This window comes from Podarcis bocagei (genome assembly GCF_964188305.1).
Source record: "Podarcis bocagei genome assembly, chromosome: 14".
NCBI classification, from domain to species: Eukaryota; Metazoa; Chordata; class Lepidosauria; order Squamata; family Lacertidae; genus Podarcis; species Podarcis bocagei.
In genome coordinates this window covers 37,417,089-37,435,461 of record NC_138139.1, presented here as the reverse complement: position 1 = coordinate 37,435,461, position 18,373 = coordinate 37,417,089, and the positions used below count along the sequence as shown (strand labels likewise).

At 46.7% G+C, this 18,373-nt stretch overlaps 1 protein-coding gene across 4 annotated transcripts in view; it reads left to right on the top strand.

The window, feature by feature from the left end:
* The window catches only part of DNAAF8 (dynein axonemal assembly factor 8), a 92,045-nt gene extending 74,426 nt beyond the window's left edge, over positions 1–17,619 (top strand). For all 4 annotated transcript variants that reach the window (XM_081169827.1, XM_081169826.1, XM_081169824.1 and 1 more), the window contains 5 exons: positions 1,680–1,800; positions 3,375–3,592; positions 6,165–6,250; positions 13,567–13,636; positions 17,407–17,619. In XM_081169827.1, coding sequence (XP_081025953.1) covers positions 1,680–1,800; positions 3,375–3,592; positions 6,165–6,250; positions 13,567–13,636; positions 17,407–17,484 — 573 coding nt within the window. In that variant the 3' untranslated portion in view covers positions 17,485–17,619. The remainder of the gene's footprint in view (positions 1–1,679; positions 1,801–3,374; positions 3,593–6,164; positions 6,251–13,566; positions 13,637–17,406) is intronic.
* The last annotated feature ends 754 nt before the right edge of the window (positions 17,620–18,373 follow it).

Below are 18,373 nucleotides of genomic sequence, written 5' to 3'. Positions count from 1 at the left end.
TAGGACCCTCCTCATTCCTGATGTTCATCCTTGACAGCTGGAGCTCTCGCCTATCTGATTTCTCTCTTTTACCTCCTTTTGCATCTGTTATCTTTTCCATTCCCACGGCCTCATCCAAACACGCCTTCCAAACACAGCTAACCGAAGGTTACCATCCACTCCAACCTTTGCCAACCTGGTGCTCTCCACAACATCTGGATTGCACTAGGTTGACAAAGTCTGAGTTATTACCATGGATTCTGCAGGCAGGGAGTTTTCAGACAAACCCTCTCGGGCACTGAAAGTGTGTGGATGTTTGTGTGTGTGTTGTAGGGTTGTGCCAACCTGCTCTGCCCCCGACGTTGAGGTGCATTCTGGGTGGCATGCAGCAACCACGTGAAGCGACCCTCTGGGTTTATAGATGTACGCACAGAAGTGAGGGCCGTAGCTCAGTGGCAGAGTGTCTGCATTTCATGTAGGTTTGGGATTTCTAGGTAGGGGTGGGAATGAATCCCGTCTGGAATCCTGGAGATCCACTGCCATTCAGGGCAGATGACACTGTGCTCGATGGACCAATGGTCTTCCTTAGCAGGAGGCAGCTCTGTACCCTTCCAGTCATGATGGCGGGACCCTGACTGTCCCAGGATCCCCCAGGATATGGAGAAGCTCTTACGCGTTCACAGCTCTAGACACATGGCAGCCAAAATACCCAGTAATGCAGGCATGGTGAGGGTACGGCCAGGCAGCACAAACCCACAACCCGCTTGTGTCTGTTCCACATCTTTCAACACAAGAGGGTGTTTGTGTGAACCTCCCTTAGAGGCTTTCAGCAATGGGCCAAAGACCCAGAAATATACACCGTTAGTGAAATTCACTGGCCATGTATGTGCCGTGTAGATTTCTTCTTTCTTTGCTGGAAGCCAACAGATTTCATAGCATGCGCACACACAGTTAATGGAGTATGAAATTTAGGTTGTGCACCAAGACAACAGCTCAGACACCAGGAGGTATGGTGTAAAATTATCATTGCCCGTGGTTTACACAGTCATTATTCTCTCCCTCCACTGTCCCTGATCAAACAGTTTTTCAGGCTTCTCTAGTGCTTTGATCTGTATCTTTACTTGGAATAATAATAATAAAAAAAAACCAAGTTAGTCCCAGAAGCATGGCCATTGGCCAGGGTTGATGTCTGGGTGCCTTTTGGGTTGACTGTCATGAGTGCCTATTATCCTGCATTTGTATTGGGTTACATAGTTCTTCCTTTCAATGCCTGGATTGGTTTTGCTGTCCCCCAACGCCCCCCTTGTCTCTCAAAAATGTGATAAATAGATGCATGTTATTCAGTGTGTGCTCGTGTAGCCTTAAAAAGGCAAACAGTGCAAGGTTGGCGTTAAGATTGAAATCAACTTTTTATTATGTACTGCAGTAACAAAGAATATGGAATCCCAATATATATTGACAGGTGAACTTTATGGAGTGCTGGGCAGGTGCTTTGCCAGGCAGTGCAGGATCAAACCCCAAGGAAATCAGTGACAAAGAACCCTCTCATCACTCTTTTGCAGGCTGGCGGATAATGCATGGATTTCTAGCAGAGTTGTGGGCAAGCCGTTTTGACTCCTTCTACCAGCGTTTATCTGTCTCCCGGCAATGGTGGCTCATGTTATGTGCATTGCTCTCTCTCTCTCCCATCTCCCCTGCAGATTTGCACTGTTGCGTCTGACCCCACAGCCTGCCTTGAGATCGACAAACAGCACAGGCTTGTGAAAAGGGAAGCGAGAAGGCAGCTCAATTTACTGGGCCCTGAGCAGCCACAGACTCTAGGTAAGGAAATGTACAATTCCCTCCTCATTATATGAGCCAGGGTTGATGGCTATTGATTAATTGGGTAGCAAGACAAAAAAAAAAAAAAAACAAAGCAAAAAAACAGAGGCAGCCTAGAGTTGGTATTGACATCTAGAGAATGAGAATTGCTGCTTAGAAAGGGGGGGGGCGTAGTTTAGGCCTTTAACTTATTGAATGCTGAGCCCATCAAGTACCAGGAGTTGGGAGTCCGTTAAAAAGTGTGGGGTCCCCCCACCCCTCTTTACTAAAAAAATACATGGATGCTTGATGGATTCCTGACCACAGCATTCAGATTGTTAAAAAAAATTTCTAAACTCCCCAGAGCAGCTCCTTGCATTTTGACCTTACGATTGGTCACTTTTGGGTGATCGTGCAATGTGCCCATTTCCCCCAACTCTGTGCTTTGTAGCTCCCAGATTAGATCTGTCTATCTCACTCTGCCCACCTGCCCCACCAATTATTTCCAGTTCAGAAATGTAGTATGGAGGTCACCCACTTTTTAAAGTCCATGGATCTGAGTGAGTCCTCACCCCCCATGAGCTCCCACAGAGAGTCTGAAGTGAAGAGGCAGGCAGGCAGGCAGACAGACAGACAGACGGAGACAGAGAGAATGCACACCACTTGGTGTAAAAGTCATACCCTGCAGAATAAACATGAACCCTGAAAAGCACATAGAGCTATAGTGAGGAAGTGGGAGAGAGGTTCACCCTTCCAACTTCGGCTCTATGTACTCTTCGAGGGAGGAAGTTAACTACCCTCACTACCTCATGATCAAGGTGGCAGGGAGTGGGTGTGCGGGTGCTGAGAGGCTTAGTGCATGGCAGAGAAGACCTCAATGGCACCATGGTGCCCATGGGTGCTACTTTGAGAACCCCTGTTGTAGCAGAACCGAGTAGCAGAGCCGTTCCTGGATTCACATTGGGCAGCAGCCAGAGGGGGCTGCACATCTGAATGCTTATCCATGGGAAATGGATGCCCCCCCCCATCACCCGCCTCATATCCGTCATTTAGTTCTGCTGAACATGTAAGGAAATCTTTGCTCTCTCATTTGAGTTCCTCATATAAATGATCCCTACTTTGCCCCAGCGCTGCCTCTTTTCCAGCTCTTGAGAATACGCGATAAATGGGAGGGCAGCAGCATAGCAACTGTCAGATCCTTTCCAGAACAGGATTGTTTGGGGGAAACTGGTGCTGTTTGCTGGTAAACAAGGGTGCATTTTTCTGCTCTGAATCAGGCTTGGCCACTAGAGGGAGAGATTGCACACCCAAGAGCTTGATGTCCTTTGGATTTGGTTCAATCTCCTCTTCTGCAGATATATGAGCAGATGTAGCATTTAATGGAAATGTGGAACATTCCAAATTGAAAATTGAGTTAACTGAGTATTTGATTTTGGGAATATATATATATATATATATATATATATATATTTCTCAGATACAGTGGTAATTCGGACAAGAAAAATTGTTCATTTAGTACGTGATAGGGTTTGAACGGCTGGAGTTCACCAAGAGATCAGTTAGATATTTGATAGTTCCCTTCCTTTCGCTTCCAGAGTGCTCTCAGCTTTCTGTGCTCTGCCAAGCCACCTGCCTGATCCTTCCAGAGACCTCCCTGTGGAAGGTGAGCCCCCCGCCCTACCTGGTCCTGCTGGAGCGACTGATTGGCCAAGGCTTCCTGGTGACGGGGGCACGTCTCACCACCATGGACGAACCACGGGCCAGCTTCATCTCTGCAGTCCTGAGTGCGACCGACAGGGAGGCACCTGTCATGGTAGGCCAACTCATAGAAGTGCCCTGATACTGAGTCCGATCATCGCTCCAGTCTTTGATATTATCCACACTGACTGACAGCAAAACCCTGTCATTAGTGTTGGACCACAGCTTCCATCATCTGTGACCATTGGCCTTGCTGGCTGGGGCTAGTGGGAACTGGAGAGCAGCAAAATCCATGGGGATGCAGATCCCTTATAACATGGGCAGGCAAACTAAGGCCTGCATGCCGTATCAGGCCCAATTGCCTTCTAAGAGCCAGTGTGGTGTAGTGGTTAAGAGCAGTAGACTCGTAATCTGGTAAATCTCGTAATCTGGTGAACCGGGTTCGCTTCCCCGCTCCTCCACATGCAGCTGCTGGGTGACCTTGGGCTAGTCACACTTCTTTGAAGTCTCTTAGCCCCACTCACCTCACAGAGTGTTTGTTGTGGGGGAGGAAGGAAAAGTAGAATGTTAGCCGCTTTGAGACTCCTTAGCTTCTGTGTTATCCTTGCAGATCTCAGCAGGGAGGATGGGGGCAGACATAGAATGAGTGGACTCTGCCTGCCATTGGCTCCTGTGCCACCTACTGTTAGGCTCCCTGCCTACTGCCATGCCACTTTCAGTGGATGCCAACCACCACGGCTCATACATTCTCTAGAGGGTCAGGCAGGAGTCTTTTCCAGATCTACCTAGAACCTGGGACCTTTCAGATGTAATCTTAACACCGAGCTGCAGCTCTTCCAGCAAAGCTCCCCTCTTCCATCTAAGCAGCACTGCTTATTTATTTACAGCTTATTATACTGATGGGCCCATTTGGTTTCTTCAGGCAATAGTTAACTGGAGCCTAGATGGTCAGATGAAATATACTACTGAATATTAATTACTGCCGAGGAGCAGAAATGGAAAAGGGCTCCTGCCCCATTTGTGGGCCTCACAAATGAGTTTTCCACTTTCCCACAGCAATTTGCAATCTTTTAAAACCATCCTTATGAAAATGTGTCAGCATTTTGTGTGCAAAATTCTCCCCAAAAACAGTTTTGCATGTGGTTTTGACTGATATACACATTTTTGCATGTGTTTACCTTTTTGTTCACTCTTTCATTAATATAAACTCTTTTTTTGTACATACTGGTTGGAGAATTGCATTGCAAAATGCACAGATTTTGAAGGATAGTTGTGTTTTGTTGTTGTTGTTTTTATTTTGGAACATATGCTATTAATTCCCCAGGAATCCCTGTATCTCGAGTTAATATAGGTATTTAAGAAGTGCTAAAAACAAAGTGTCCAAAAATGCATTGCTAACTGAAGGCTGCTGAATATTAAGAGACCACAATATATTTTTGCGGAGGGGAGGAGGGTGTCTCATTCCTCCAGTTAATACAGCCTCAAATGTTCCCTTCAGCCTTAGCATGGAAGTTATTTTTAAGAGCAGAATGTTTAATCAGCAGCAGCTGTTTTAAGGTACATCTGTGCAGGAGAGCAATTACATCGTTCACTGAGCAATTAGACTTGGTTTTGTAACCTGGGGACACCAGTAGGGCCTCTGCCACAAAGGTGGAAACCCAAAGGTGTGGGGAGGCAGGAGGAAGTCTTGCATTAACAGGGCAGCTCTAATGGGAGACGGGGACGCGGGTGGCGCTGTGGGTTACACCACAGAGCCTAGGGCTTGCCAATCAGAAGGTTGGCTGTTTGAATCCCCACGACGGGGTGAGCTCCCGTTGCTTGGTCCCTGCTCCTGCCCACCTAGCAGTTCGAAAGCACGTCAAAGCGCAAGTAGATAAACAGGTACCGCTCCGGCGGGAAGGTAAACAGCGTTTCCGTGCGCTGCTCTGGTTCGCCAGAAGCGGCTTAGTAAAGCTGGCCACATGACCCAGAAGCTGTACGCCGGCTCCCTCGGCCAGTAAAGTGAGATGAGTGCCACAACCCCAGAGTCAGCCACGACTGGACCTAATGGTCGGGGTCCCTTTACTTTTACTAGTGGGAGACGACAGACCTCTTTCCCTTCTACAATGGAGTCTTGTCCACCGAAGGGGAGGAGCTGTCATGCTTCCAGCCGGAGCGATTGTATCTGAGCCAAAGGGAAGCTTTCCGTGATCTCCTCTCCTCTCTTCTTGCCAAACAGATCCTTGTAGGGGGCACAGGTTTCCTGGCATTGTGAAGTGTGGCAAGTGCAGATTCGCCATGCAGCAGGCTGGTCTTCTGGCACCGCTTCCCCTTGATTTTTATGGAGGCTGGCGAGTGCCAATCCATCAAAAGGCAACACCTTTTCCACCCCTCCTGGTTAGAGAAGGGGAGGCAAATTGCTGCAGAATTCAGAGAGGTGAATTGAAGATTGGAAAAATAAGAAATGCCGAGAACCCGCATGAACCAATCCTTCGATCCATACCTCTGGTGCACCATTGGGTGTTTGGGGGAGAAAACAGGAAGCCCACTGGAAAACCATGTGTAAATAATGGGTGCCTTTTGGATGGAGTAGGCTGCATTACTGCCACCCAGCACAGCATGTGATGTCAGATGCCCATTGGACTCCTGGCAAAGTGCTTTCACTGGATGCCTGTAGAAGGCGGCTCACATTCTCTTTTCTCTTTCAGTGCTCTCAGTTACTGAAGGGCACCTGCCTGATCATTGCAGCCCAGCGAGACAATGCAGTGGTTTGCTTTGATGCCCTGCTGAGCAGGTAAGCAAGAACATCACTGTCCTGTTAACTCACTCACCTCATCACTTGTTTCTGGGCCTACTAGGCCAGAGGAAAGATCCAGCTAGTCGGCCCAGTATGCTGACTCCAACAGGGAGCAGACAAATGCCCAGCAGAACTTCACAGGCAAACAGCGTTGCCAGTTTTTTTCAACCAGACTCTGTAGCTGCGCCTTATAAAAGTGCCTTGTGTGATGTCCCTGCTTGTCATGGCTAGGGCCATTTTCAAAGTGCCCAAACACCACTCTGGGAGGCAGGTGGTGAAAGCAGCTAGTCTCCACTAGGGAGGGAGAGAAATTCAATTTGCTTTGCATTTTAATGTGAATCTGCTTCTGTTGCACTTTCCCAAATATCTGCACACCAAAACACAGCTAACCTTTAGAATTTACACTTCTTTGAGTTTTGTGATGCAGTTTTCCAACCCCAAAATGTGCAAATGAGGGGAGAGTGTGCATAAAGATGCATAATTAGGGGAAATAACTTACAAAAAAGCATTGTAACCAGGAAAATTACATGCAAGCATTGGGGGGAAATGCTGGCTAATTTTTGTGAGGATTTTTGTCTTGGTAAACAAATTGCAGATTGCTGCAGAAATATAGCAAGCTGAACCTAATAATGGAAAAGTGAGTAATGGAGAAACACCATTCTGTCCATCGCTACTCCCAACTAGTATCCCTGCTTCATTTTCTTTGGCTGAGCGTCCCCCTCCAGGAGCCCATTCTGCCCATCTCCCTGACCCTGCGGCAAATTCAGAAGTGCAGGGCGCTTCATGACAGTTTCAGCCACACTCCCTGACAGCCACGCCCCCTTCTAAGATTATGCAATAATCTTATAATTATACAGTTATACAATAATAGTAATTAGGGATGCATTGCAATGATTAATGCAGATCTCCATGTGTTTCCTTTCGGCTAGACCTATTTTTTTCTGTGGGCAAATTATTTGGACTGCTTGAGTTGTGTTTTACCCTGAGGTCCCATTGTACGCAACAGAACATACACACTGTTCTCCTTGTGTTTTCAGTGTCCCTAAATGCTTAGGCTTTGGAGCATGGAGTGGCTAAAAAGTTGTACTAACTGAGTGACTCTTAGGATGCTAGAGACAGGGACTCTGCAGGGACCCTGCTGCAGAAATAGTCTTCAACCCCTTCATGCGACCCTGGGCTGCCTGGTGTCTTCCTTGCCAGGCTCTGAGAGCCCCCAAGGAAGAAGAAGCCCTAAATCCATTCCTCTCTCCCTCCCTGCCCCTCCCACTTCCTCCTTGCCACTAAAGCAGAGGTGGGAAACACTTTTCAGCCTGAGGACCACATTGCCTCATGGGCAACCTTCACATGCCACCCCAGTCTCCAAATGGTGTGCGATTCCAGGCATGCTCACCAGGGTCTGTGTTTCCTTTTGGACAGGGAGGCTCAGCAGAGACTGTGGTGTCTTTATGATATTTGGTTTATTTATACATAGATACAACCTTAGCTTACATGGAGAGAGTGCAGAGCCTTCACATCCCAAGAGGGGCCTGTTCCTTCCATTTCAGCATCCTCAAATTCCAAGGGCCCCCAAACATCTTGTTTGACCCATTCTGCAGCATAAAACAAACAGCTCACCTCGAGCTCTGCACCTACCCCATCTTTTTGTCTTACTAACGGCCCCCCATTTGTGGCTGGCACAGCCTTTGCTTTGCTGATGACCAATCTTGATGGGTCATGACTCTGTCTTCAATTCTTAATGGCTTATCTCCAGGCGATTCTCTGGTGGGGGACACACACACCAAATTTAGCCTGTATTTTTACACTGCTAAATTCAGTGTCTGGCACATTCTCTTAATACTCCAAGTATTGGCTAAATCCTAACAATTACTAAATCTAGGAAGTACAGGTGCCTTGCACCCACAACACAAATTCTGGTACCCAAAACCTATAACAATTGGCTGCATCCCAGCCATGCAAAACCCAGAGGTTTCTGCACACACCACTTGCCATCCAGGCAAGCGAGCAGCATGATCACAATTCAAGGGCACATTCGAGTCACTCAGGAGGGTGTGGAGCAGGGCTGGTGAGGGGAGAAGCCTGGGAAGATGGGGTGGGCTGCAAAGAGGGGCTGTGATGCTCCTCCCCAGTCCTTCTTTGCATCCTCTTGGCATGTGGTCCCCAGAAGGTTGGTGTTATGTACTGAGTTGAATAGGATCCAAAAGGCAGCAGTCTGATTGGTCCTAGAACAATAGGATTCAGAATGCAGCAGTCTGATTGGTCCTAGAACAATAGGATTCAGAATGCAGCAGTCTGATTGGTCCTAGAACAATAGGATTCAGAATGCAGCAGTCTGATTGGTCCTAGAACAATAGGATTCAGAATGCAGCAGTCTGATTGGTCCTAGAACAATAGGGTCCAGAATGCAGCAGTCTTATTGGTCCACAGGAGCCACCCAATCCATCTCCAGGTGGAAGTGAATCCGCAACCTGATTGGCCTACAGGTGAATCCCGGAATTAGCCAATCACGTGGGGTCCATTGTGTAATAATGTATATAAAGCAGACATTCTGGGGGAACTGCCATTCCTCCTCACCACTATGAGCTGAATAAAGAGCATGAAATTGACCCTTGACTCTGAGTATATTTCAGTTGGCCAGATGGGAATGTGGTCCCCAAGCTGAAAAACATCCTCCACCCACCACTCCAGGCCTAACAGACTCTCAGGTGAAGCACAGGCAACCTCACGGCTATGTTTTCTGATGGGAACTTGGAGGGTCCACCCCACCATCACCTTTGACACAGTCCTCCCTAAGCCAGTCCTCCCTAAGCGCAGAGAACATGAGTTGCCCTTTCCATGCCACTTCTCTTATTCATAGAATCGTAGAATTGCAGAGTTGGAAGGGACCCTGAGGATCACCTAGTCCAACCCCCTGAAATACAGGGATCTGCAGATTTATCTTAAGCTGTTCTCTCTCCTCTCCCTCCCCCCTCCCTCTCCCTCCCCCCATCTTTTCAACTGCAATGCCAAGGAAGGCACACACCCCATTATTTATTGGGCCACTTGGTGTGTCCACGCTATCCAAAGGCTCTTGGTTTGGGAGGCTGTACATTGAGAGAGGAGGCAGAGCCCAGTGGCTAAGGGAAAGCTCTTCTCAAGGTCAGAGAAAGAGAGATGGAGAAAGCAGCGCGATAGGAGGCTTCCCGCGCTGGTTGCATAGCTACAGGGAGCTCAGCGAAAGGGAAGTCTCTCTTTGAGAATCAGCCGGCTGAATCAATAAGCTTCCCTGGAGAAAATCACCACATTCAGCGTTTGCTGGGGGGGGTGGGGGAGAGAGAGAGAGAGAGAGAGAGAACAACCCAAGTCTACATCAAAAGGCAGGCTGCAGTGTGCAAGAAGAGATGTGCTGCAGGAGATCTGTGATCGATCAGATCTGCTGGATTTCTTTTTGTCTACTCAAAATCAAATCGGTGCATGTGTGTGTATGTGTGTGTGTGTGAATTTGATCAAAGCAAAGGTACTGACAGCAGGAGAGAGGGTGTTCAGTTTTCTCATGTACATTTTTCCTGACCTACATCCCCCCTGAAGCTGGTATTCTCCCCATTGGGAACAAATATAGTCACAATATTAGCAGGGGCTAATAGTAGCTGAGGAGGAGCTCTGCATTAACTTCATTTATATCCTGTCTTTCCTCCAAAGGAGCTCAAGACTCTCCCTCTCCCCTCCATTTTATCCCCTGTGAGGTGATACTGGCTGATAGACAGTGACTAACCCAAGGAGCTCTGTGGTTCAGAGATTTGAACCTGGGTCTCCCTTGCCTTAGTCCTTCAGTCTAGCTATGTTATGAAAGAGAGTTGGGCCCCTTCCTGCTGATCCACAGAAATTTAGGGTCTCTCTACATGGTTTTTTTTATTATTGTGCATTCATGTTGATTTGTGCTCACGATGCTATTGGGGCAGTTAGTCATTCTATCCTGCCAGGACATAGCATGTTAAAAGAGACTCTGTTGCTTTTGCTAAAAAGGGAGAGAGAGAATAAATATAGCTAACTCTCTGGAACAGGCTAATATTCACTAACACAACAATGTACGGAGAGACAGGCAGGTTACTGGGTTGTTGTCCCTCCAACCCCGGGGGGCTAATAACCTTTTCTGGACTTTATTTGTGAGATTGGTTTGGCAGAGATAGACACCTCTTTGTCCTGGACCAGTCAGAGTCATTTAACACATGCAGACTTTTGACAGGAACCAGGATCCTTCCTCAAGCGCTGCTTGTGGACACAAACACACACTGTTTATAATTAATTTGCGAGCCTCCCAAATTGACTCTGCTTTTCATGTTGTGGTTGTTTATGTATTCATTAACAATATTTACATGCTGCCCAACAGCAAAGATCTCTGGAGAGCTTATAAAAGCAATAAAAGACCTCTCCAAACGCTCATCCCTCTGTGTGTGTGTGTGTGTGTGTGTGTGTGTGTGTTGTCATCTGCAAATCCCCTTCACCCAACTCAGGGAGAGACGATGTGAGTGCTTTTTCAGAGTTTTGGGACTCCAGCACCTGTGATCATTGGCAGTTTTGGCTGGGATTGATGGGAAGAGTTCAGAAGGTTGGCTGATCTAAGTCACTGATGGCAAAGAGTACTGGGCCCAGGACAGAGGCCTCTGACACCCCCTTAACTTATGGTTTGATGAGGAGACATTGAGGAGCAAAAACAGTTGAATGCACCTTTGTCTCTTGGGATGTAAGTAGTCTTTGATAGCAGACACACAGAGACATCCATGGAGATGTGGGAGAAATCTGACTCAGGTCACATTTGAAGGCAAACTTGTCCAGTTCCCCCATATATGCCCACTCAACCACTCCAATCTGTGGAACTGGCATTGCTACAGGTGCATTTGTAAGAAATTGATATTTTAGCATGGCATCACCTGCACTTTGGAACTCCCTGCCGCTTGACATCAGGCAGGTGCCTTCACTGTATTCTTTTTCAGCTGAAAACATTTTTCTTTAGGCAAGCCTATCCAGGCAGGTAGAACGTTGATGTGTGTTTTAATCTAGCTTTCAGCTTATTGCTGATTAAATTTTTTTTAAAAAATGGTTTTAAATACCATATTTTTCCGTGTATAAGACTAGGATTTTTTTTTTTTTACCAAAAAATTAGGTTTAAAATTGGGGCTCATCTTATAGTGCTGAAGGGTGTTTTCTTAATTTGGAGTCACTAAAAATATGGGACGTCTTATACACGGAAAAATGCAGTAGTTCCTTTCAATTGGTTTTTATTAATTTTTTTGTTTTGTTCTTTTTGTAAACAGCCTTGAGGTTCCATTACAATCAAGCTGCATATAAATCTTATGGACCATTTGCAAGGCAGTACTCTAGGCAAGCGCCGTGTACAAAAATGCATTGCCTGGGTAAAGTGTGCGTTTAATGTGCACACAAACTGCCATGTACTCCTACATGTTGGTAACTGCGTGTGGGTGTTCATCAGTGGGTATGTTGCAGTATCGGCCTTTTGATATTTTAAAAAAAGGCTCTGGTAAGGGTGTGGGGGGAGAGAATAGTAGGGCCATCACTGGGGGGAGGGACAGTGGAGGCCATTTGTCCCAACTTAAGTTACATGGAATGATACACAGTGCAGACCATGGACATAATGCAGACTGGACAAGCCACATCCGTTTGTAAATGCTCATCTATAAGCCTATTTCTATCCTGTATTAACCTGTAAACCAACGATTATGCTGTAGCCAACTGAGTTTTACTCAGAGTAGACCCATTGAAATTGTTGACCCTAAGAGAGCCATGTCCCTTAATTTCAATGGATCTACTCTATATAGGATTAATGTTGGCTGAAGCCCTAAATTCACACAATTTCTAAAATTTAAATCCACATTGTTCAATATAGATATTTCTAAATATCAGTTTCCCTAAAATACTCATTTTTAAACATATGTTTGTATATCTGTTGAGCAGAGAACTGTATCACAGAATTCGAAGAAGTGTGGTATTGGGTGGATTGTTACATTCAGGTTGGCACATTAGCCCAGGAGGTGCAAATCAGGTTGGTTCCCATTGGAATTCACAGGAATCTAATTCCTCAAATATCCCTAGACACACCTGGGGAATGTAATCTGTGGGGATTTTTTTACAGTACATTTATATCCCATCCAAGGAGCTCAAAGTGCTGGACATAGTTCTTCTTCCCCCCGTTCTTTCCTCACAACAACCTTGTGAGTTTGGTTCATTTGAAAACAAGTGACTGGTCCAAGCCTAGTGAGCTTCCTGGCTGAGTGGGGATTTGCACTCTGGTTTCCCAGGTAGTCCATGACTCTAACCTCTCCACCACACTGTCTCTCAGAAGTTGCTGAACTCCAGATTCCATCAGCCACAACCACGATGGCCAATAGTCAGGCATGCTGGGAGTTGTAGTTCAACAGCTATACACTGTCATCAGGGTGTTAGTTTGCTCCTTAACAGCAGTCTGTCTCCCACCCTTTGCAGGTTGCATAGATTAACTCTTAACTCTTGTATTTTCTTTGGGATTAGGGGTTAATGGGCAAATCGATCTTAAATAACAAAAATGCTGCATAGGCTAGAACAATTACTTCCCTACCTATAAGCATCATTCAGATTATGGTCAGGAGATGGATACTGAAAACCAGAGGTGTCCCTCAGCTGTGAGGGTCTTTGGAAGTCTGCCAGTCCAAAGAAAATAAAATCTATGATGCTTAAAATGGCTGCGATTCAGTTATTATTTCACTTCTATCCTGCCTGTGGGTTTTACTCAGAGTTGATCCACTCAAATGAATGAACCTAAGTTAGCCACGTCCATCAGTTTCAATGGGTCTACTCTGAGTAGGACTAGCAATGGCTACACCTGCTTTGCCTTTTACCCCATGGAGTTTCAGCTGCCATAAATGGGATACGCAAAGGGTCTCCCATCCAGACGATGACCAGACTCAGACCTGCTTAGCTTCATCCTGGTGGCTGCAACCTCTGCTTCCAGGCTGGGGTTTCCAGAGCTATTAAATGCCCATAAACACCTCTCCCCCCCCGCCCCCTCCTCTCCTACATTTCTAGAGAGCATCTTACATAACAGGTCATTACTGTGTATATTGAAGGATTATATTTTTAAATTCTCAAATCCATTTAGGCAAAGCTTTGTTGAACCCTGGATTTAAAGGGCTTAAGCGGTTCAGCAGCAGACACAGGCAGGCCGACCCCCTCCCCAGAACTAGGCAGTTTCTAGGCGTTGACAGATTCTGCTGCAATGTGTTAACAGTTGCTCTCCCCCCTTGGTCTTCCTTCTCTCCTCAATGCCCCCTCCCCCCGCCTCCCAGTGATCACTGTCAGAAACAAGCTGTGTCAGAGTGCATGAAACAACTTCTGTATCCAAAGACCGAAAAACAGGCAAGTGCAACTCTCCTCTTGCTTATCTATCTATACCCCTGATTTGACACCCCACTCCTTTTTCTCCTCTTCCTGTTACCATTACCTGCACCCCAATCTCTGAGCAGCGAGAGACTCCAGCGATGCCTGTGCCTCCCCAGGGCTCAGTTTCCTTGGAATGAAGGTCAATGGAGACTGTGGTGTCCCTAGGATACAGGGTTTTATTTAGACATATAGGCAACAAGATAGGGGCGGGGATCTTGCCTCGCCAAGAGATTCCCAGGAAGATCCTGTAGCTGCAGCTTTGAGTCCAGTGCAAAACAAGCCTCTGCGTCTGCAACCTCCAGCATCAGCCAAAACACTCTCTCTCTCTCTCTCTCTCTCTCTCTCTCTCTCTCTCTCTCTCTCTCTCTCTCTCACACACACACACACACACACACACACACACAGCCCCCCTTGGCTTCTTGTTCTCCCTTCTAGGTTGATGTGGCATCCAGCCAGCCGAGGTGGAGAAAGGACTACCCTTTTGTCTCTACGGCAACAGGGAAACCTCTTTGGATATGTAAATGGAAGTACAGTGGTACCTTGGGTTACAGACACTTCAGGTTACAGACTCCGCTAACCTAGAAATAGTACCTCGGGTTAAGAACTTTGCTTCAGGATGAGAACAGAAATCGTGCTCTGGCAGCGCGGCAGCAGCAGGAGGCCCCATTAGCTAAAGTGGTGCTTCAGGTTAAGAACAGTGTCAGGTTAAGAACGGACCTCCAGAACGAATTAAGTGCTTAACCCGAGGTACCACTGTACTTAACTGTCCAGCTCAGGCCGTTATCTAACAAAGAAACTGGTCTGACTGGTTCAGCAGATAGGTTTGGAAGGGACTCATAGGTATCAGACAGACAGACACATACCCTGGTTCCATAACAGCTACTGCAACTAATACTACTACCACTTTGAATGGGGCTGCCAACTTCTTTCTACTTTTCTGGCTCCTGTGTCTTGGACTGCAGCTTATCGCACAGAAATTATGCACTCTGAGGCTTTTCCCTTTGCTCATCTCCCTGCAAAGAAAAGCCTCACTTACTAAATCTCCATGTACCAGTCTGCTTTTAAGGACAGAGGAGTAGGGTTGTTTTTTTTAAGAAAAAGAAAAAGGTTGGCAACCCTACAATCGCTACCATTGTTAGAATTGCTACTAGCTATTTACCCCATACCAGCATTCTGAGAAGGCTTAAACATAGAACTGCTCAGACAGTCACTGAAGCCACACCCACAGTACATATTTAAAGCAGACAGCTTCCTCCAAAGAATCTTGGGAACCGTGGTTTGCTAAGGGTGCTGGGAATTTTAGCTCTGATGGGGATGAGCTACAGTTCCGAGCTGCCTTTGGGGGAATCAGTGTGCTTTAAATTTATGGTGTAGCTGTGACCACACACAATGCACAGCCTGAAGTGCTCCTGTGCTCACTGCTGGGGCAGATATTAGCCCAAGCAGATATTAGCAGAGGATATTAGCAGATGATAATGTGAGGATGGCTCCAGCAGTGTCCTTTAGCATCCCTCATCACTCCCCCATTATATCTATATACGTAGGAACTCGTACATACACATTGTTTGGCCATTAAAAGGACCAAAGTCTGTCTCTCTTCCCATCCTACCTGCTTCCCCGTAAATGGCTGCATCTCCTTAAATCACAGCACACTTTCCCTGGGAACCAACTGGCAGAAAAACCTGCCTCCAAATATTGCCCCTAGAAAGAAAGCCCACTGGATCATCTTCCGGCTGCATCAGAATGAATTTGTGAAATGCCAGCCAAGACCCTTGAGTCGGGGCTTAGTGCAATATATTAGGCATATCAACAGGGCTAAATAGCAGGATTTGAGATCTTAAATCCTTGTAGATAGAAATGGCTCCTGGGTGCACAGCTGCAGTGCTCTGCAGAGGATGGAGATCAATCCCAGGAAGCTTTTCATATTTTTTAAGAGTGCTGCACATTTTGCTTTCAGTGGACCACAGCCTGACTCGCCGGTTGCTTCCAGTGGTCAGCTGGTTGTAAATCAGCTTGCACCTCCCAGCCGGGAGGCAGCTTCAGGCTGCATACACACCCTGTATCTAAAGCAGAGGATTTCCCCCTGGGAATTGCAGTTTACCCTTCACCAAAAGTCCTATTCCCATAACAAATTGCAGTTCCCAGGTTCTTTGGGAGGGCTGGTTAAAATGTACGGCCTGGAAAGGGAGCCATTGTGTCATTAAGCTGCCCCAATACTCTGAGAGGAACAAAGAAACAGATGAGGGCAGCCCTCACCATAACACGACTGTTCTAAAAAGGGAAATAACCTGAAATGTAACAGGAGGCCAGGAAGAGCGCATTTGGCTCCCTTGTTCAGAACAGCAGGTTGATGGTTCCACCTGGAAGGATCCCAGCCAGTTAGAAGTCCTGCAGTGACCCCCACACTTACATAAGCTTTCCCTTGGATACAATCTCACGCTGTCCCCATCAATTCTGGATATCCAGCCCATGCAGTTTCTTGGTAACTGTACATGTGCATCTTTATATGCAGCCTTGGCTGGCCAATCAACATGAAGCATTTTCTAGAATCTCAGAACAGGTTTTTTTATTTTATTTTGGGGGTTGGGCAGATGCCTAACTCACAATTGCACCCAGACCTGAATATTCCGATTGCTAATCTCTTCTTTTCTAAACCCTCAATTTATTAGGCAGTTCAGGCTACATGTCAGCTTCACACTTGATGAGAAAGCAAACCCTTGTTTTCAAAGGTGTGTGCATCTAGCAGAGAGCCTCACCTGCTCCAGTCTTGAGCTGCAGTTTTCTGTTTGTGTCACACATAAAGTGAATTATTATTATTATTCACTTTTTCCAGCAACAACAGAAGGAACTCTGGAGTGACTTACAAAAACAAGCTTATGTTCAACTGTTGTAAACCACTCTGATTTATTTTTTATGAATAGGTAAAGGTAAAGGGACCCCTGACCATTAGGTCCAGTCGTGACTGACTCTGGGGTTGGGGCGCTCATCTCGCTTTACTGGCCGAGGGAGCCGGCGTACAGCTTCCGGGTCATGTGGCCAGCATGACTAAGCCGCTTCTGGCGAACCAGAGCAGCGCACAGAAATGCCGTTTACCTTCCCGCCGGAGCGGTACCTATTTATCTACTTGCACTTTGACATGCTTTTGAACTGCTAGGTTGGCAGGAGCAGGGACTGAGCAACGGGAGCTCACCCCGTCACGGGGATTCGAACCACCGACCTTCTGATGGGCAAGTCCTAGGCTCTGTGGTTTAACCCACAGCGCCACCCGCATCCCTATTTTATGAATAGTGGTATATAAAGATTTTTTTATATGATTTAATTAAAAACAGAGTTAAAAACAACTTAATGCTCACAATAGCATGCATAAAAGAGCATCTCAACCCCACCCCGATACAAAATATGCAGAAAATTAAGATCCAAAGGTTTGGGTGGATAAAAATGTTTTTTCTGGTACCTAAAAAGAGACAGGGAAATATTCCAGGTATGTCTCCTTGGGGAGATCATTCCACAAATGGGGAGTCACTATGGAGAAGTGTCATTCCTTGTTGCTGCCCTTTGCACCTTCCTCAAGGAGACCATACAGAGAAGGGCCCTAGACTGCATAAGTGAGCATTGCATCTTGGGCTGCCTTTTCCGAACTGCAGACATGCATGTATGGCGACTTCATGGCTGAGTGTTGGTTTCGAACCTTGGCTGTATCATAGTCAGAGTCCAACAATCTAATGGCTATTTGCTTTCCTTCCCAGGCTGAGGAGCTTCTCTGTGTCCTCTTTGACTCTCTGACTTCTGATAGCAGCTACCAGATTGAAATCCAGGATCCCTAGCCAAGGGCCACCTGGACATCTGCTTGGATCCTGCTCAGTCTTGGGGGAACAAGGCAAAGCCAAACCCCCGAAAGAAGAAAGTATGAGTATAAGGCACCCACAGTTTCAATAATAAAGTATATCCTTTGTCACATGTCTCAGGTCTGGGGGGGATTGATATTGGTTCGTGCGCCCCACTTTCCAAGCAGTGAGAGGCTTCAGGGATGCCAGTGCTTATGCTACGTCTGGTTTTCTTGGAATGGAGGTCACTGGAGACCACGGTGTCTTTGAGATGCATGGCTTTATTTACATAGATATACAAGCTGAATGTAAGAGGAAAGAGCTCACTGTGTTACCCCCCCCCACACACACACACAACAGGTTCTTGCTGCTCTGTTAGGTTTCCAGGGAGCAGCACCCTCCCACCCTCAAATCATCATTTTGGCTTCAGCACACAGAGTTAGCCAAGTCTCTGTGTCTTCCCAGCTCCAAATGTGATTACCGGACCTAGTGTTCTCCTACCCCCTAGGATAAAGTGGTGTCCAGAGAGGTGAGAAAGAGAAGCCTACAACTTCCTTCTAGAGGCATCACTATCTAGTTGTTCCTATGGCAACACATGCACACTGGGCCAACTCTTTAGACATCTAAAAAGAGTCCTTAACTAGCTTGGCTAGAGCCATTAATTTCGCAAAGGGACTAGTTTGATCGCTTCAGCAATTCCTTATACTAGGGACTCTCATCTTACAGATACACAAGAAGAAGAAGAAGAGGAGTTTGGATTTGATATCCTGCCTTTCACTCCCCTTCAGGAGTCTCAAAGCGGCTAACATTCTCCTTTCCCTTCCTCCCTCACAACAAACACTCTGTGAGGTGAGTGGGGCTGAGAGACTTCACAGAAGTGTGACTGGCC